Genomic DNA, 21,047 nt, shown 5'->3' with positions numbered 1-21,047 from the left:
GTAGTCCTCCATAGTCAACTTGAATGATTTTGCTGAATCAAACCTCTTTCCATCAGGAAATTAAGAAAGAAAAAAAGGAACATGGAACATGGATAGAATATTATAATCAAAAGAAGCATCATTAAGTACCCAGCCCTTTTCCTTACCTTTGTTCCCAGAACAAATTATTCTCTCATGGCTTTTCTGTTCCTTGTGGTTGTAGCTTATAGTGGGTGAGATATTAATGGCTCTTCCCCAACCATGGATGAACTCGGCAAATTCCCATTCTTTCTTAATGGTAGAGTTACAGAAGAGCAGGATGAAGTAGGTAGCATAAGTTTAAATCTGATAGTGAATATGGCCCAGAGCCTTTGTGTGGCAACTTAACGCTTCTAGCCACTTAACTTCCATACCCTTTATGGTAGGCAAATTAAGCTTCTGATTTGCTCACCTTCCTTAACTAGAGGCCTGGTGCACGAAATTCTGTGCACTGCGGAAGGGGGAGGGTCCCTCAGTCTGGCCTGCACCCTCTTGCAGTCCAGGACCCCTCGCTCCTTACTGCCCACCTGCAGCGGAGGTGGGAGAGGCTCCCGCCACTGCTGCTGCGCTTGCCAGTCATGAGCCCGGCTTCTGGCTGAGCACTGACCACTAGGGGGCAGCTCCTGCATTGAGCATCTGCCCCCTAGTGGTCAGTGCACGTCATAGCAACCAGTCATTCCACTGTTCAGTTGATTTGCATATTAGGGTTTTATTATATAGGATAGGATTATATGTCTTTTGGCTTATTATTTATTCTCTTTTATGATCCTCTAATGGGGTGGAATGATAGAGAATTCTATTGGCTCAAAAGCCTTTACTTGCCTTTACTTGCTTAGGGGAACACAGTCAATAAAACAAAGCATTATTACCAATAGCTTTCAATGACTCCTACAAAATTAACATTATTTATTATTACTAACTAGAAATAATCCTAATCAGTTTACTTTTTTACTTTTTTTCCAAAGAGAGAAGATTACGTTACTTTTTATGAAAATTGTGATTATTTAGATGTAGAAGTAATTCATTTATTTTTATTAACCTTCACTCAGATATTTTTTTCATTAATTTTGAGAGAGAGAGTAACATTGATGTGAGAGACACATCGATTGGGTGCCTCCCACATGTGCCCACAAGGCCAGGGACAAAACCTGCAATGTAGGTATGTGCCCTTGACCAGGAATCCAACCTAAGATCCTTTGGTGCACAGACCCATACTCTAACCATTGAGCAACTTGCCAGGGCTTTTTTTTTTTTTCTCTTCATGTCCTCTGTCTTCTTTATCATCAGAAAATTAGGTAAGCAGTCTTCTGTAGATAACATATCAATGAGAAATTTTAACTTTATTTTATCTATTTTAAAAAAAATATATTTTTATTGATTTCAAAGAGGGAGAGATAGAAACATCAATGATGAGAGAGAATCATTGATCAGTTTCCTTCTGCACGCCCCCTATTGGGGATCAAGCCCGCAACTTGGCATGTGCCCTTGTCTGAAATCGAACCTGGGACCCTTCAGTGTGCAGATCCACTGAGCCTTTCTCACAATTTAAATATCTTTTGTGTTTGTATTATATCCCTTTCTCTCCTTCTCATATCTCAGTTATAATTCTGAACATATATTTATTCTTATTGGTGATGTCTTTTTTTCTTTATTATCTTTATTGTGGTAGTCATTACTCATATCCCTGTCTCCAGTGTTACATCCTTCCTTCTGTCACTAGAATGGTAATTCTCAACATGAATCTGACCATGTCACTCCCTTGCTTAAAACCTGTCAAAAGCTGCCAGTCACATAAAGAATAAAAGTCAACCTCCTTTTTTGATTAGCCTTCATTTACTTTTCTCCTGCTCTAAGGAGTTTCATTATGTACTAGAGGCCCGGTGCACGAAATTCGTGCAGGGGGGGTTACCCCTCAGCCCAGCCTGCACCCTCTTCAATCTGGGACCCCTCAAGGGATGTCCGGCTGTTCTACCGGGATCGGGCCTAAACGGGCAGCCGGACATTCCACTCACAATCCAGAACTGCTGGCTCCCAACTGCTCGCCTGCCTGCCTGCCTGATTGCCCCTAACCGCTTCTGCCTGCCAGCCTGATCACCCCCTAACCACTCCCCTGCCAGCCTGATTGCCCCTAACTGCCCTCCCTGCAGGCCTGGTCACCCCTAACTGCCCTCCTCTGCAGGCCTGGTCACCCCTAACTGCCCTTCCCTGCAGGTTTGATTGCCCCCAATTGCCCTTCCTTGCAGGCCTGGTCCCTCCCAACTGCCCTCCCCTGCTGGGCTGATCACCCACAACTGCCCTCCCTTGCAGACCTGGTCCCTCCCAACAGCCCTCCCCTGCTAGCCATCTTGTGGCGGCCATTTTGTGTCCACATGGGGGCAGCCATCTTGTGTGTTGGGGTGATGGTCAATTTGCATATCACTCTTTTATTAGATAAGATGTTTTAGAAACTGAACTACCGGTTTTTTGCAACACAGTGTCTTTTCTTACATATATCCTTTTGTATATGCTCTTTCCTTTATTTAGAAACCCCTTCCCCTCTCCCAGTTCATCTGCTCAGTGTATTTCTATTCATGTTTCAAAATTTTGTTCAGATTCCTTTTCTCTGAAGTATTCTTCATAGGACAAATTCCTTCCCCCTGTCTATATTAGTTCTGTATCTTGTACCTAGTTCTGCTGTTTATCACATCATATTATATGTATTTCTGTGTCTGCCTCCCTCCTGGAATAGAAGCCTCTAGATATCAGGATCTCTGCTTAATTCATGTATGTATTTAGTACCTTCTATTTGACACAGAGTTAGAGCTAATCAATGTTGACCTCAGATGGTGATTAATGATGTAGAGCAGTGGTTCTCAACCTTTCTAATGCCGCGACCCTTCAATACAGTTCCTCATGTTGTGGTGACCCCCAACCATAAAATTATTTTCGTTGCTACTTCATAACTGTAATTTTGCTACTGTTATGAATCATAATGTAAATATCTGTGTTTTCCGATGGTCTTAGGTCTTAGCCTCTACAGCAGCGGTTCTCAACCTGTGGGTCGCGACAAACAGGTTGAGAACCGCTGACAGGTTCGCCTAAGACCATTGGAAAACACAGACATTTACATTACGATTCATAACAGTAGCAAAATTACAGTTATGAAGTAGCAACGAAAATAATTTTATGGTTGGGGGTCACCACAACATGAGGAACTGTATTAAAGGGTCGCGGCATTAGAAAGGTTGAGAACCACTGGTGTAGAACCATGGTGCAAAGATTATCATATATGGTGACTAGGAAATCATAAATGCCTCTTAAGGGTGAAGATACATGAGAGTAAAGGTAATTAAAATTGAATTTACAAATTTTAAACAAAAGGGTGGGTGATTAGAAAAGACAAAAACTGAATTATGCAATAGAAAAATTGTAAGTTTGATAATAGAAGAGAAATAAATCTGTATTAAATAAGAATCAAGAGGAGGATTTGTTTTGTTTTATCACTTTTTTTAATGAGACCAGTGAAGTTTGAAGGGAGAGGGAAAGAAACTTTAGAGCCAATAAGGAGAGAATGATTAATGACCAGATTAGAGATTGGAATGGTAATAAGTGAAGTTGCAATACCAGGGTGGGGGTGAAAATGGGATCTGGAGCAAGACCAGAGTTTTACTTTGAAAGAGTCTGGAAATAAAAGGGTAGAAAAGTATTTAAAATACCCTAAACCCTTGTTTGTTTTTCTCCTATGTATTTACAGTATCTAGAATAGGGTTTTAATTGTGCTTGTTACCAAAAGGCAAGTTTATTCTTTTATTTTACTTTTCTTTTCATCATAACATTCCCTTTTTAAAAAAATCTCATTATTCTACTTTAATGTTCTTCATAAATCTTTTGACCTGACAGCTATAATAATAAAAGCGTAATATGCTAATTCGACCAGACAGCCAAACGACCGTCTAGACGTCCTTCTGGTCAAAGCCTGGGCTGTGAGGGCCGAGGCAAGCCACTGCAGCTGCGAGGACCAAGCCCCTTGCACCAATTTTGTGCATCGGGCCTCTGTTTGTGTTATATGTTAGCTTATTGTCCAACTATGTCACTAAAATGCAAGTTCTAGGATGGAATTTGTTTACCATTGAAGTCTAGTGCATAGAATACCTGGCATACAGTAGGCATTTTATCCGTTAAAAGAAAGAATAAATTAGCTTAAAATAGACTATGAGGCAACTTCTACATTTATGCCTCCAGCCTGACTTCAAAGCTGTCTTCTACTGTGTGAAATTACCACTTTACAACTTATATTTCAAGGGGGTCTCACATTTAATGTATCCAAAATGAACTCCCAATGTCTATTTTTCTCATAGTCATTCCTGTTTCAGTATATATATGCCATATTATCTGCTCAGTTAAAGGCAGATACCTTACAGTTCTTCTCTAGTCACTGTTTTTGCTATCATTTTTATTTCCCAGATGTAATTAATTCATGTATGTCCTCTTTTCTCCTTCTTTACTGCTATTACCCTAGTCCCATGGTTGGCAAACTGTGGCTCGTGAGCCACATGCGGCTCTTTGGCCCCTTGAGTGTGGCTCTTCCACAAAATACCACGGCCTGGGCGAGTCTATTTTGAAGAAGTGGCGTTAGAAGAAGTTTAAGTTTAAAAAATTTGGCTCTCAAAAGAAATTTTAATCATTGTACTGTTGATATTTGGCTCTATTGACTAATGAGTTTGCCGACCACTGGCCTAGTCTAAACCAGCATCATCACTCATCTGGACTTTATAGTATCTTCCTGACTAATTTCTGATTTTTCTGTTTACCCCTTTATTCTCTACATTGCATCCCGGAATCGTTTAAAACTTCTTCCTTAACATCTTTAAATGATTCCCTTTTATTTATTAAGTTAAATTCCAGTTCGTCGTCTTGACATACCATGCCCTGTTATCTTTTTGTTGTTGTTCTTTTTTGTTTGTTTGTTTGTTTGTTTTAATGTATGGTTTTATTGATTTTAGAGAGAGAGGAAGGGAGAGGGATAGAGAGATAGAAACTTCGATGACAGAGAAACATAAGTCATCTGCCTCCTGTATTCCCCCTACTGGGGATTGTGCCCGCATGTTCCCTGACCAGGAATCAATCCAGTGATTGGTTCATGGGTTGACGCTCAACCACTGAGCAACACAGGCCGGGCTATTTTTTTTATTTTTCTCTTTATTTTTTTGTACGTATATCTCCCTGTTATCTTTCCAACTTTATCTTATTCCACTCTCCATCTTATTTTTTCTCACTATGCTCAAGTCCTCTAGCACTTCAACATCTTTCTTTCCTGCTTTAGAGCACCTGGGTTCACCAGTATATCATTTTATTCCATGGATGGTTTCTTGTAAAGACTGGCCCCTTCTCATGTTTTCAGTTTCAACTTAAAAACCACCTCTTCAGTGGTTAATACCTTCTTTAACCACACTGTCTAGATATTCCTCCTTTTATTATTCCCTGGGTCCATACACTGTTTCTTTCTAGATCTTGACATTTTAAATGATTTTTTTGTTAGTTTGCTTACCTGTTTACTGTCTGCTGTCTTACACATCCTTCCCAATTCCTGCCATACATACATACCCACAGACACCAAAGGTCAGGCCTTTGAAGGCCAAAATGTTTTTTTGTTTCTCTTCACCATTAACATATAGCACCTGTCACTGATAGCATGCTAGGGATACTCAGTAACTATTTGTGTGAATGAGGGAAGAAAGCTCTAGTGTGTGATGGTTTGTGAAGCTGTGAGTATTCTAGCTTAACCAAAGGAATATGGCAGCCTCTAGGGGCCACATATTTGATATTCAAGATTTTGATTATTTTAAAATAATGTTTTATATTATACTAGAGGCCTGGTGCACAAAATTTCGTGCACTGGGAGGGGGTCCCTTAGCCGCCCTGTACTCTCTCGCAGTCCAGGACCCCTCGCTCCTTACCCCCGCTTGCAGCCGAGGCACCGCTGCTGTGCTCACCAGTTGTGAGCCCGGCTTCTGGCTGAGTGGCGCTCCCCCTATGGGAGTGCACTGACCACCAGGGGGCAGCTCCTGCATTGAGCATCTGCCCCCTGGTGGTCAGTGCACATCGTAGCAACCGGTCGTTCCGTTATTCGGTCCATTTGCATATTAGGGTTTTATTATATAGGATATGTATAAACCTAATGTGTGAGAACTTATAATTTTGTTTAAAAAAAAGACTAACTGGATTGTATGTTTTAGGAGGTATTATATAAAGTTCAGACAATGTCATTTTTTTGGTAGTAGTCTGAATTATAATGTATTTTCTCAATGATGATTCTGTTTTATTCAGTGTGAAAATGCATCTCTAAAAGAGCAAATAGAGTCTATAAATAAAGAACTAGAGATTACTAAGGAAAAACTTCACACTATTGAACAAGCCTGGGAAAAAGAAACAAAATTAGGTAAGTGCTATGACTCTAATAATATAAAATGATTTAAGATCTAATAGAGAATATTTTGCACTTAAAGTTCTTTTTCCATACCACATGGAAAGGAAGTATTTTGATAAAAGTGAATTTTCTACATTACAGTTTAATTTGGCAGGCAGTTGAATAATATCTTGGACTAAACTCTACCAAAATTTTGTTTTTAGTTATAAAATTAGATTTGTTCAAAGTAAAATTATATGTTAAAAAACAGCATTTGCTGTTTTGAACCATTTATCAGTGAATACTGATGATAATTTTGAAATACCTGTATTTTAATGACAGTAATATGAGGTCTTTCACTATGTATAAAATTTTATTAAGAATAGATCACTTGGTATTTTTAAGATAAAAGTTTACTATATAGCATCAAAAAAATAAATTTATATTACCCATAGTTCCATTACTATATTATAACTTTTTGTATAACCTTGTGTACACTTAAATATTGCACATTAAATTATAATAAACATACACTATATTTATTTAGTAGATGTCAAACTATTGCTATGTTTTATTCACTATACTTATAAATATAAATGTTTATGTAGTACCTTTCTGTGTTCAAGTGATTACATCACTAGCTTTTCTCATTTCTGTTATTGCTTGTAGTGCTACAGTGAACATCTTCATGTATATCTAGCCGATATTATTGTCTCACAGGGTATTAAAATATTCGTTGCTCCTGCTAGGGCTTTCCATATTAGTTTTTCAATAGGATATCTTAGTTTATAGCATTTAAATCATTTTATCTTGCTAGCATTATGATTTATAATTTTCACATAAATTTGCTGCTTTGGTTAAGATGTTTTCATGTTTTTCTTTTCTAGACCTTAGAGCTCTAAGCTGTTCAAAGTTTCTGTTACTAAGTACTAGTAGAGCTGTGTTTTTATATTGGTAACTGAGATATGTAGTTTACAGAGACCTAACAATGGGAAGTCTAAAATAAACTACTTTTAGAAATGTAATTTTTAATTCATTAAGAGATTTGAAGTAAATTGATTTCCATGTAGCTTCTACGTGACAGAAGATACCATTTAAGATATAAAAAAGTGTATTACATAAAATATTAGTAAGTTTTCTGTTTCTTTTACCCTATTTCTTTTTAATAAGGTCTGAATATCTTTAGAAATTTTTTATTTTCAAATACCTTCATCTCTCCCATACATGGCTTTATGTCGTGGAAGTTTTAAAAGCTTTTCTTAATTTCTGTTGTTATATCTTTGTTTAAAAGTGTCACTTTATTAGGTTTTATTATCCAGGAGTTTGTTGATGTTGGGTTGTTGTGGACTACCCCCTCTCTCTAAGAAAACTCCAAACACAAGAATGTACGCATGGCTAATCTGCTGCCCCTGTGACCTGCCTCTCTTCATTATCATAGTTTAGCACAGAAATGAATGGAGAAAGGGTTTTATGTTCTTTGTATACTTATATTTAGAGCATTTTTTTCTTTCATTCATGGTGTTGAGGGTTGCCTGGACTGATTTACTAACACTTTTAGTTCTTCAGTAAACTGTTACTGTTAGTTATTTGATCACTGCTTACAGTAGCTATTCTAAATTCATATGTTTAAAGATACATACAGAACAAAATGAAGTACTTCTTAAAACTGAGGCAGATACCAAAACTGTTTATTTTTTGTTTTAAATATATGTCTTTGAGCAAATTCATTTCTAAAACTCAAGCTTATTATTAGTGTTATGAATCACTGCTTAGTTCCTTAAAATAATTGATTTCGCTGAGTATATGATTAATTGATTCTCCAAAAAAATAAAACGCTGTACCAAATTTGTGTGTTCTCCCCCCCCCCTCCCCCCGGAGTATGTGGGTTATGCAAATCAAAAGTATTAGTTTTCTCCTTTTCAAAAAACAACTAAGTAACTAATGGTAATCCTATGTGATGCCTTTGCATGGTAAATTTTTTTTATTTTGTTCTCATTTGATTTAACCACAGACTTTTATGTCCAAAGACAAGCCATATCATATATGTATTACATAATATTAGATATACATATATGCATATATATCTATATTTATTAGATTAATAACCAATACAATAATTTAAAATACTTGATATTAGATGTTTACAAAGGCCAAGTAATACTCATAGTTAAAGAAGATATTTGGTGAGATCCCTAAATCATATGGCTTCGTATTTTACTTTCAGTTTGACTCCATGAGACTTTAAAATAAAGTCACTGCATTTATATTCACAAAATAGTGTTGTTTTATTGAATTGCTTATTATAGAGTTTTTCTCCTTTTAGTTAACAAAATATACGTATTTTCCCTTTTTTTGATTCTCTGCCTGTGACACCATCTACAGTATACCTTTTATATTTCAATAATTCCATGAGGAATTTTTTTCTTTTATTAATCCTCACTCGAGAATATTTTTCTATTGATTTTTAGAGAGAGTATGAGGGAGGGAAAGAGACAGAGATAGAAACATTGATGGCAGAGACACATTGATTGGTTGTCTCCCACAAACACCCCAATCAGAACCAAGGATTGAACCTGCAACCAATGTATGTGCCCTTGATTGGAATCGAACCCGGGACCTTTCAGTCTGTGGTTGAAACTCTCTATCCACTGAGCCAAACCAGTTAGGGCGAGGAATAATTTTTGTTATCATTTGAATGATGAAGAATGTTAATGCCAGAGAGATTAAATGGGATAGGCAGCAGGTAAACAGGAAATAACAGAGCTATGACTGGAATCTGGATCTGTCATAATTTAAAAGCCTCATGTGTTATCCCTTGAACATAATCTCTAAAATATCTAGAATATAATTTTGATAACAACAACATAAGATTAACTTAAATATTGTTGTATACAGGAAATGAATCTAACATGGATAAGACAAAGAAATCAATAACCAACAGTGAGATTGCTTCTATTTCAAAAAAAATCACTATGCTAGAGATGAAGGAATTAAATGAAAGGCAGCGGGCTGAACATTCTCAGAAAATGTATGAACACATAAAGACTTCATTAAAACAAATGGAAGAACGTAATTTTGAATTGGAAACCAAATTTGCTGAGGTTCGATGTTATCATTTTTATCATGTAATTGGAAAATAAGGAATTAATCATGGTAGACATTGTATTATGTAAGAGGTTTGTTTGTATCTCTGAAGTAGCATATTCATATACTGCTTGTGTTTTATGTAATGGATAAAAATAAAAGATGTTTTTAAATGTTTATAAAGAAAGCAAATATTTTTGTGAATGAGTTTTTATTTCTCATTAGCATTACATGATTAGATTTAATATGCAAAAAAGTTTATTTGCTTAATAATGGAATGCCTTTCCACTACCACCCATTCATTTAACAAATATTTATTGAGTGCCTATTTCATTCCAGACACTGCATAGGGGCTGGAGTTATAGCAGGAAACAAAATACTGCAAACAGTAAGCCATGCTCTCAGGGACTTTATATTCTAACTAGAGGCCTGATGCACGAAGACTCGTGTAAGAATGGGCCTTCCTTCCCCTGGCTGTTGGCACCACATTGGCTCTGGCTAGAGCCGCCTTTTCGCTCTGGCCCGCAGCCAGCCACCTTTCTGCCTTCCCACGCTCCCCAGAGGCCCAGAGCGGCTGGGGCAGTGCAGAACGCCTGTGTCGCCACCATGGCGACGACACAAGCGTCCCGCCCCGCCCCTGGCCACTCGGCACCTGCGTATGCAAATTAACCCGCCATCTTTGTTGGGTTAATCTGCATACTCCTGATTGGCTGGTGGGCGTTGCCAAGATATGGTCAATTTGCATCTTACTCTTTTATTATTGTAGATACGAGGTTTTAGACTTTTTTGACATGTTCAGAATAATTAAAGTGGATGGCAATAAATACAGTTTACAAAAATTCAACAATTTATGATGAAGTAGCATTCATGTAACATTTGTTTTACCTTGAGAATTAGTATAATTTTTAAAGCATGGTGTTGTTTATTTTACTGTCACTAAATATATATTGACTTTAACTCATTTAGATTTACTTATAGGTTATATAATGGAAGTAAAATATAATGAGTGTACTGCATTCCTAGCAAATTAAGAATATCAGAAATTCTGATATCATTGGATTGTGAGCTGCCTAACATAAATGACTTTGGGTGGGTTAGTGCATAATCAGAATTTGCATAATTTGTTTCTGACTCTTGCCCTTTTTACCCTTTTCAATCTATTCTTAATACCTCACACTCAATTCAGTATCTGGTAATGCAAAGTAAAGAGGACTGCAGTATGCTAAAGCTAAATTAAAAGGGAAAAACTTTTTTGGGGGTTGGTGGGTGCACGATGGAGGGGGTTAATAGGGAAAAAGGGGGCATCTGTAATACTTTTAACAATAAAGATAAATTTTAAAAATAACAATAAAGGGAAAATCTCTTCAAAAGCTGATATATCTGAACATTTTTTGTTATTTTTTCTTAGCTTACCAAAATCAACTTGGAAGCACAGAAGGTGGAACAGATGTTAAGAGACGAATTAGCTGATAGTGTGAGCAAGACAGTAAGTGATGCTGATAGACAACGGATTCTAGAATTAGAGAAGAATGAAATGGAACTAAAAGTGGAAGTGTCAAAGTGAGTGCAAGTAAACTTTCTGGTCATTTGATTAGATGTGTCTATTCTAATTTGTCTTTAAGAAACCTAATTAAAGTGGTACAGGGGTAATATTCTTAGTGGCACTTAATACTGGTTTCCTTTTAAAAGAATATGGTTAAATAATATTAAGTAGTTCTTTTACATATTAAATATTTTTTGGGGGGAGGACCATTAATTTATTTAAACTTAAGTTTTTTCACTTTATTAAGGAAGAAATCGTACATCTTTTATCTGTTTAGAAGGTTACTGTAAAAATATAATGAAACATTTCAGATTTTGATTCAGTTTTGGGTATCTACTATGTATACTGTGTTAGGTATTAAACAGGTATTAACTCATACAATTACACTTACTAACATGAAGTAACATTGTTATTTTCATTTTACGTGTGGAAACAGTTTGTTTGCTTAGAACACAAAATATATGTAAGGTGTAAATACTATGTGCCAGGTAGATGCTATGTATTCACTCTCCTTTGTAATCATGCGTTACTTCAGTGGAAAAGTGTGAGGATCCCACTTGGGGTGGTGAACACACGATACAACATACAGATGATGTCTTACATAATTGTACACCTGAAACCTATATAATTTTGTTAACCAGTGTCATCCCAATAAATTAAATAAAAAATATAAATAAATAAATAAGTAAATAAATAAATAAAAAGAAAAGTGTGAGGATCCCTGAGTTGATCTGTCAAGTACAAATTAGTGAAAAAAGTTTTATAGCCTTTCATAGTTATAGCCATTTTTTGAAGCTTTGATATCCTTTTGGGAATATCAGTCATTTCTAACCATTTTCACTGTGAAAAATACTTCTTTTTAATTCTTTCATCTCATACACCTTACCTTTTGAAATAAACTTATATTATTCATTTTAATTAATTATTATATTTTAATTAATCAAAACTTATAGAACTGTCATTGAGAACTTCTAATCAATATGAGGAAACCTAAGTTATCTGTCACACAGAACTAAAATTATTTCAACCTACAGTAAAATGCATTTTACTTTACCCGTGTAGTCTTCTCATAGTAGTCATATAGGAAATCTAATAAATTACCATAAAGCCCCACCCTTTTATTGGCCACATACATTTGGAAAATGCTATATATGTATAGTTTCAGATAATTTTTATTTTAAAACTTCTCAGTACATTTAATACGATACTGTGTATTATGAATTTTCAAGGGAGGAGGGGTGTTGAAAATGGAGTTTTTCCATAAAACACATGTTAACCTCTCCGGGCATTATGTTTCATGAAACAACTTAGGAAATTTTGCTTTAGTATTTCATACAAAGAAGAGATGATGGAATCTAATGGCTTTTCCAAGGCTCTAAAAATTTGAAATCCTGGTATTTACTTCCTTAGAAAATGTACCTAATTGTTTCTGAAATATTACTTCCTAGACTGAGAGAGATTTCTGACATTGCCAAAAGGCAAGTTGAAATTTTGAATGTACAACAACAGTCCAGGGAAAAGGAAGTAGAGTCCATCAGAACACAACTGTTAGACTATCAGGTATGTACAGTGTTGGCTCTTATATATAGATTTTTTTCTTTTTTCTAAATTCACATTAGATATTGGGATGATTTTATAGTTTTAATTAAAGAATATATCAAATATGAATTTCCAACGTGTCAAATATAAAAAAAAATAAAAAATTAAAAAAATTAAAAAAAAAGAATATATCAAATAGGGGCTCATATTCTCGTTAATTATAATCTGATTAGTTTGCAACTTAATGCAAAAAACCATAATACAGAAAAGCATTTAAATGCCTATAAATGCATTGTGCTGACTGCTGATCAGAGTTAAGACAGTGAGGAGAAATAGTAAGCCTTTCATAACAATATTTTCTCTTGTAGCTTTATGTAGCTTTTTACATATTCTCACATTATGTTTTTTTAAGAATTAATAAAAATTGCCCTGGCTGGCTTGGCTCAGTGGATAGAGCATCAGCCTGGGGACTGAAGGGTCCCAGGTTCGATTCCGGCCAAGGGCATGTACCTGGGTTGCGGGCTCAATGCCCAGTAGGGAGCATGTAGGAGGCAGCCGATCAATGATTCTCTCTCATCATTGATGTTTCTATCTCTCTCTCCTTCTCTCTTCCTCTCTGAAATCAATAAAGAAATATATTTTTAAAAAAGAATTAATAAAAATAAAAAATAAAAAGAAATGTGTGAGGATCCCTGAGTTGATCTGTCAAGTACAAATAGTGAATAACATTGTACACATCAGTATTATAGTTTACATATAGAAGTTAAAAAAAAAACTAAAAAAAAACACCGTGATATTCCAACTGTTACTTAGCCAGCTGCCAGATTTGGATTTTACACCTATTTGATTCTGTTTTTTGCTGTTTTTGCTTTTTCATTTTTTGGTAATTTGTATTAAAGCAAGGTTAGATTTTTATAGGATCTCATGTAGCACACTTTTAAATGTTTAGTAAATTATGATATTAAATCCATGATAAATTTCATAAGAAAAACTTGAAACTTGCTACAAATATATGTATTTTTATATTAGGCACAATCGGACGAAAAGGCACTAATTGCCAAGTTGCACCAACACCTTGTCTCTCTTCAAATTAGTGAGGTTACTGCTCTTGGTAAGTTGGAGTCTGTCACATCGAAACTGCAGAAGATGGAGGCCTGTAATTTGCGCTTAGAACAGAAACTGGATGAAAAAGAACAGGCTCTCTATTATGCCCGTTTGGAGGGGAGAAACAGAGCAAAACATCTGCGCCAGACAATTCAGTCTCTGCGACGCCAGTTCAGTGGAGCTTTGCCTTTGGCACAGCAGGAGAAGTTCTCTAAGACAATGATTCAGTTACAAAATGACAAACTGAAGATAATGCAGGAAATGAAAAATTCTCTACAAGAACACAGAAATATGGAGAACAAAACAATGGAGATGGAATTAAAGTTAAAGGGGCTAGAAGAGTTAGTAAGCACTTTAAAGGATGCTCGGGGAGCCCAAAAGGTAAAACAGTGATTTTTAACTTCAGTATTTCCAGAAGAGTTACATAATTTTAAGTTCTTCATATGTATCTGTATGAGAAACATTTAACATATATTTTAATTTATTAATTTAGAATTTATAAATTAGGGGTTTTGCCTACTTGAATGTCTATTTGTAAAAATTAAATGAGATACTTATAAGCAATGGTTTTTGTAGAAGTACTTAGGTTTTAAAATAACAAAGAATTTTAAATACTCTTAAGAAGTTTATATATATTAATAAAATACTAATTATAATTTTTAAGCATTATAGTGCTTATCAATTGAATTCTACTCTTTGTAATCATTATTTGTTTAAAATTTACAAGTATTAGGCCTGCATGTACTTTTAATATAATTTTGGTTTTACCTTTATTTGAAGAAAGTAAATGAAAAATAATTACCTTGCAATTAAACTTTATTCTCTAGGCTAGAAATATAGGGTGGCCCAAAAAAATGTATACACATACTTTGAATCATTATAAACGCATTGTTTATTAAAGTACATTTCATTTTCAAAACTGAGCTATCAGCTGTTAAAGTGTATATACACTTTTTGGGGACACCAAAATAATTTTATATTTTATTTTATTATAGGGTTTATTAATTTGAATTAAAATCATTACGATGTGGAGAAATATTTATTTATATAGCATTGACATTTGTATGTATAATTTATAAATCTTTAGGTAATCAGTTGGCATATGAAAATAGAAGAACTCCGTCTTCAAGAGCTTAAATTAAATCGAGAATTAGTCAAGGATAAAGAAGAAATAAAATATTTGAATAATATAATTTCTGAATATGAGCATACAATCAGCAGTCTGGAGGAAGAAATTGTACAGCAGAACAAGGTTTCATTTTATATTTATTTTGATGTTTTGTTGCTAAGATTTTCTTTTTAAAAATATTTTTTTATTGATTTCAGAGAGGAAGGGAGAGATAGAAACACCAATGATGAGCGAGAATTGGCTGCCTCCAACAACTCCGGGCATGTGCCCTGACCGAGAATCGAACCATGGCCTCCTGATTCATAGGTCCATGCTCAACCACTAAGCAACCACTTAGCTTGGCTCTTGCTAAGATTTTAAACATAAGAACATTGTATAAGTGACTACATCACTCTCCTACTTGAATTTAGCTTCCATTATTATGGTATAAAATATTCTAATTTCTGTTTTCTAAACCATTATACAAATGCATATTTATTTATGTTGAAACTAGAGGGTGGGGGATCTGGCTGGCCCGGTCCCATTGGGGCGGATTGGGGCCAGACCTGTCGGGAGGAGGAGATGGCGGGGTTGGCTGGCCAGCCCGCCCTGATAGCGGCCTCATCAGGGCTGGGTCGGCTGGGGGAAGGGGCCGAGGATGGTTGGCTAGTGGGCCCCACCCCCGATTGGGGTGGGGACCGATTGGGGGTCAGCGACCTGGGGGAGGGGCCATGGGTGGTTGGCCAGTGGGCCCTGCCCCTGATTGGTATGGGGGGGCTGATCTGCAGTGTGGCCAGGTGGGGGGAGGGGCTGCAGGAGGTTGGCCAGCCAGCCCCATCCCCAAATGGAGTGGTTGGGGCCCATCTGTGGCAGCAATCAGGGGCAGGGCCTGCCAGGGGGGAGGGGCTTCGGGCCAATCCAGGTGGGGCAGGCCGATGGGGGGGGGGAGGGTTGGCCAGCTGCCCCACCCTTGATGGGGGTGGGGAGACCAATCAGTGCCGGGGCTGGCTGGGGTGAGGGGCTGCGGGACTTGGCTTTGTTTACTGTTATGCTTGCATTGCCTAGAATAGTGATTGTCATATAGTACGTCATTAAATATATTTTGGATAGATAGGTGGATAGATGGATGAATAGATGAATGCATTGATGGATTAAAATCCTGACTCCATATCTGCCTATCTCTTTGATGGCAAAGTACTTTACCTCTCTTGAGTTTGCTTCTTTTCCCCATAAAATTATAGTAGTGACCTCAAAGGTTTGTTGTTGGAATTAAATAAGAAAATGTATGTAAAAATTCCTGTTGTTTGCTTGGTGAGTGTTTCTATGTATGTTTGATGCAAAATATCTTTTTTCAGTTTCATGAAGAAAGAGAAATGGCCTGGGATCAAAGAGAAGTTGAGCTGGAACGTCAACTAGACATTTTTGACCGTCAGCAAAATGAAATACTAAATGCAGCACAGAAGGTCTGAGTGATTAATCCTATTTGCTACTCTGTAGCATGGCCTATAATGTTAGCCATATAAATGTTTTCTAATGTCAGATGGAATTTTAATTTGCTATCTTTTTATATTTCAAATATAAGTGGGCTTTAACCATGTCTGATCATATAGTTGTAAAAATTAATGTTGTTTCCTTCAATGCTGCAACTGTTTTATTTTAATGCTATTTTTAATAGTTTGAAGATGTTACAGGATCAATGCCAGACCCGAGCTTGCCCCTTCCAAATCAACTTGAGATTGCTCTAAGAAAAATTAAGGAGAATGTTCGAGTAATTCTAGAAACACGGGCGACTTGTAAATCACTAGAGGAGGTAATTAGAAAAATTTGCGTTTTGATTAGTATATTTTGGGTATGTAGAATTTTCTACATGTGTAATATATTTTAATGAGGATGATGTATAGAATGATGAATCTGTTGCTAGTTCCACCCTCCTTTTCTGCTCTCCCATAATGCTTCTAATAGGCAATAAAGAAAAACAGATATGGCTAATTAGAATTAATTATTCATTTAATTACTACTTGTTACTTTTGGGCACACTAATCAGTTGTATTGAAACAAAAAGAACATTTGATTGTAGTTTTATGAGCAATATATTACCTTCTTTTGTATGATCAAGAATTGTTTGCAGCCTTGTTTATTTGAAGTGTATGTTGTACACTCTGAATCAGTTTCAGTTAATTCCTTTTGTGGGTGGTTAAAAGGTTTGAAGGAGAGCTAGAAATTACTTCTTTCTTTAATCTAGGCCTACAACTTGATTAAGAGGATCAAATATCTTCTTTATTAAATTATATGGAAAGTAATATAAACTGAATATGATTTTCATCTTAGTTTACATCTAAACCTATTAATTGTAAACACATTTAAAAATAATTTTGCTAGTAAAATTGCATATTTTCAGTCAATTGAGGAAACTTAGATTTTCTTCAGTAATTATAAGATTTATCATTTATGTGAATTTTCATTGAGTTACTTCATTTAAAATATCTGCCTTAATCCTATTGAACAGGCAAAACTTTATTTTCTATTTTGTTTTCATAAACCACAGATTTTATAATAGTGATTTATTGACTTGAGCCAGTAAAGTTCCAATTTTTATACCCAGCTGTTTTATGAATTATTCTTCTAGTGCTCTGATAGTCAATGGGCCGAAGTAAGAGGAACAATTTATTACAGTTTTTTTCTAAATTTAGCACCACCATACAATTCTAGTTCTAAAACTATAACATCTAAATAAAGTACCTTAAATTTCATTTTCATAATAATTGTTTCTTAACACATGCAATAGTCTTACAACTAAAATGTGCATACAGATAACTTAGCTGTCACATAAAAATATCAGTTTAACATTATTAATATCTTTTGGCTAAGTATGTTGTGAAAAATAAAGGGAAACTCCTCTCTGAACTTGCAACTAATTTAAAATTCAGATGAAACATTTTAAAAGAAAAAATATGCTTTAATAATATGATTTAATCATTGCAGAAGCTAAAAGAAAAAGACTCTGCTTTACGGTTAGCAGAGCAAAATATTTTGTCAAGAGACAAAGTAATCAACGAACTCAGGCTTCGTTTACCTGCCACCGCAGAACGAGAAAAGCTTATAGCTGAACTAGGCAGAAAAGAGGTAGAGCCACAGTCCTATCACACATTGAAAATTGCTCAGCAGACTATTGCAAACATGCAAGCAAGGCTGAATCAGAAGGAAGACGTGTTAAAGAAGTATCAGCGTCTTCTGGAAAAAGCCAGAGAGGTAATTAATTTATTTATTTATTTATTTATTTATTTATTTATTTATTTAATATCTAGCTAGCTATCTATCAATCATCTATCTATCTAATGCAAATATTATTCTGCCCTGAAGTGGTAGTGCATTTCTTGCCTTTCTAATGACTCTATTTAGGATTTATCACTTTCACGTGATTAGATTACAGATCTGTCAGAAAAATGGCAGTTTATATATGTGAATCTTTCCCATATGGATTGACTAAATCAAGAATAGCTGTCATGGAGAAACCATGATATTGAAAAATACCAGTTGAGTTTATAGGTCAGAAAGTTAGAAATCTGTCTCACTAGTAGTAATAAGTGAAATCAGATTTGCTAGAACTTTGGTGGTGGTGGACAGAGGAAATCTGCATTTAAAAACTTAAAAAAATTTTCTAAAAACAAGTTAAAAGATGATTGGTACATACTATTCTAATATTAAGATTAAATTATGATCTAAGGCCGGACTTATCAACTTGAATTGTGTACCAGTGAAAATTGGCATACTGGTGTAAATATATGCATGCAGATATTGTTCCTTCCCTATCTCAGGGGTTTTGGAAGATTAAAGATAACAAATATTTAAGATTCTAATGTGAATTTACTTAAATCATAATTTAAGTTATATATTTGATTTTCTATAAAACAGGAGCAAAGAGAAATTGTTAAGAAACATGAAGAAGACCTTCATATTCTTCATCATAAATTAGAACTACAGGCTGATAGTTCACTCAATAAATTCAAACAAACAGCTTGGGTAAGAGTCTAAGAACTTACTCTTTACAGATTTTTGAGATCATATACTTGAAAATTTTGCTCTCTTTTTTTTGCGGGGGGGGTGAAGGGAATAGAAGCCACCCTATTTTTTATTTTTTGCCAGAATAATCTTCTAAAAACACAGCTCTGATCATTCTTCTCCCTAGACTGATGCTTTTAAAATCTTGTTTAAATTCTGTAGCCATATACTCAAAGCCTTCCATGATCTGACCTCAGTAGTTTTTTTTCAAATTTTGCTTATAACTCATTTTCATGTTCTGAATTCAGCTTATACTTGGAGCTGATCTTTGTCTTCTGTATGTGTGAAATGATCTTTCATCTCCTAATATGCAAATCTTATCATCCATGAGCCTTAACTCATTAATTCAATCCACATTTCTTGATACTTCACTACATGTAGGGACTTTACCAGATACTGGGAATGCAAAGAACCCGATCTCTATTAAATATTTTCTTTAAGCTTTCATTGCCTATTAAATTTTAGATTGGATATTATTTTTGATTATTTGAGGAATACATTAAAATTATGGAATAAACATTGCATTGAGTTATACATGTTTATAGCTAATTTATTCATATTTCATAGGATTTACTAAAACAGACTCCTACTCCAGTTCCTACCAACAAGCATTTTATTCGTCTGGCTGAGATGGAACAGACAGTAGCAGAACAAGATGACTCTCTCGCTTCACTTTTGATAAAACTAAAAAAAGTGTCTCAAGAATTAGAGAGACAAAAAGAAATCACTGAATTAAAAATCAAAGATTTTGAAAATATCAAATTACGGTAAGCCTTAGAAATGTATTATAACAATAGGCGAATAGTAATAATGATATAATGAGGATAAACCTGTTTTCTGTGTGCACTGTTCTGAAAACTTTATGTATATTATCTTGTTTTATCCTCAGGACACTTATAAAATAGGTCATATTCTCCCCATTCTTCACATAGGAAACTAGGCCACAGGGCAGCTCAGTTACATGCCAGGGAGCAGGTGGGAAAGTCAAAATTTGAATCTATTTAGTCTACTGTAGTTTCAAGCACCAACCCAGAATCTTGTTTTTAACCTCTATGCTTCCGTTACATCATCTGTAATATGGAAATGACAATACTTAACCTGGTTCCTTCAGGATGATTATTTGAAGGCCAGATGCTCTTGTATAAGAAAGTAATTTTAAAATTGTAAAGTAACAAATAGATACAAAACTTTTGTTTATAAGCCTATAACAGTTCCTGGCACACAATAGAGGTTCAGTAAATATTTGTTGTATGAAAAATTAACTTTTTTTTTTATTATAGTGACAGTAGTGGGTTCACAGCATTCATTCTCTGCATTAGAGATTTTAAACATTGCTCAATCAATTTATCAGAATATAGACTTTTAAACCTATAATAGGTTTATAATTATGTATTTTACTAGAGGCCGGTGCACAAAATTCGTGCATGGGGGTCCCTCAGCCCAACCTGCACCCTCTACAGTCCAGGAGCTCTCAGGGGATGTCCTACTGATGGCTTAGGCCCACTCCCCGTGGTTCTCTGCTCTCTGCGGGGCCTGGGGGTTTCGCTGCAGCCATGGAGATGAAGCCCCCATATCCTGCTGTCTGCTCTCTGCCTGCTGCCGCCATGCGCCATGCAAAGGAAGCCCCAATGCCCTGCAGTGTGCTCTGTCTGCCAGGCCTGGGGGCTTCGCCGACACGGACACACTAAGGAAGCCCCCATGCCCTGTTGTCTGGGCTCCGTCTGCGGGGCCTGGGAGTGTTCCCACCACCACCTTGCTAAAGAAGCCCCCAAGCCCTGCTCTCCGGGCTCTGTCTGCCATGTCTGGGGACTTCACCGCCACTGCCGCACTAAGGAAGCCCCCAAGCCCTGCTGTCTGGGCTCTGTCTGCAGGGCCTGGGGCTTCCCCGCTGCCACGCTGAGGAAGCCTCCATGCCCTGCTCTCCGGGCTCTGTCTGCAGGGCCTGGGGCTTCCCGCTGCCACGCTGAGGAAGCCTCCATGCCCTGCTGTCCGGGCTCTGTCTGCAGGGCTTGGGGCTTCCCCACTGCTGCGCTAAGAAAGCCGCCATGCCCCGCTCTCTGGGCTCTGTTTGCTGGTCAGACAGGCCAGACACTCCAGCAGCGGTGCTGAGGGGACTGGGCGCCGCCATCTTGTGGCCTTGGGGGCCGCCATTTTGTCACGGAGTGGTGGTTAATTTGCATATTATTCTATTATTAGATAGGATAATC

The 21,047-nt window shown here is 36.2% G+C and overlaps 1 protein-coding gene across 7 annotated transcripts in view; it reads left to right on the top strand.

The window, feature by feature from the left end:
- The window catches only part of CEP290 (centrosomal protein 290), a 119,152-nt gene that overhangs the window by 53,610 nt on the left and 44,495 nt on the right, over positions 1–21,047 (top strand). For all 7 annotated transcript variants that reach the window (XM_079774229.1, XM_079774226.1, XM_079774227.1 and 4 more), the window contains 11 exons: positions 6,325–6,436; positions 9,299–9,504; positions 10,896–11,047; positions 12,479–12,590; positions 13,599–14,054; positions 14,761–14,925; positions 16,137–16,244; positions 16,457–16,591; positions 17,764–18,030; positions 18,694–18,801; positions 19,408–19,607. In XM_079774229.1, coding sequence (XP_079630355.1) covers positions 6,325–6,436; positions 9,299–9,504; positions 10,896–11,047; positions 12,479–12,590; positions 13,599–14,054; positions 14,761–14,925; positions 16,137–16,244; positions 16,457–16,591; positions 17,764–18,030; positions 18,694–18,801; positions 19,408–19,607 — 2,021 coding nt within the window. The remainder of the gene's footprint in view (positions 1–6,324; positions 6,437–9,298; positions 9,505–10,895; positions 11,048–12,478; positions 12,591–13,598; positions 14,055–14,760; positions 14,926–16,136; positions 16,245–16,456; positions 16,592–17,763; positions 18,031–18,693; positions 18,802–19,407; positions 19,608–21,047) is intronic.

The sequence above is a fragment of the Cnephaeus nilssonii genome (genome assembly GCF_951640355.1).
Source record: "Cnephaeus nilssonii genome assembly, chromosome: 6".
NCBI lineage: Eukaryota > Metazoa > Chordata > Mammalia > Chiroptera > Vespertilionidae > Cnephaeus > Cnephaeus nilssonii.
This window is presented reverse-complemented; position numbering and strand designations above follow the sequence as displayed.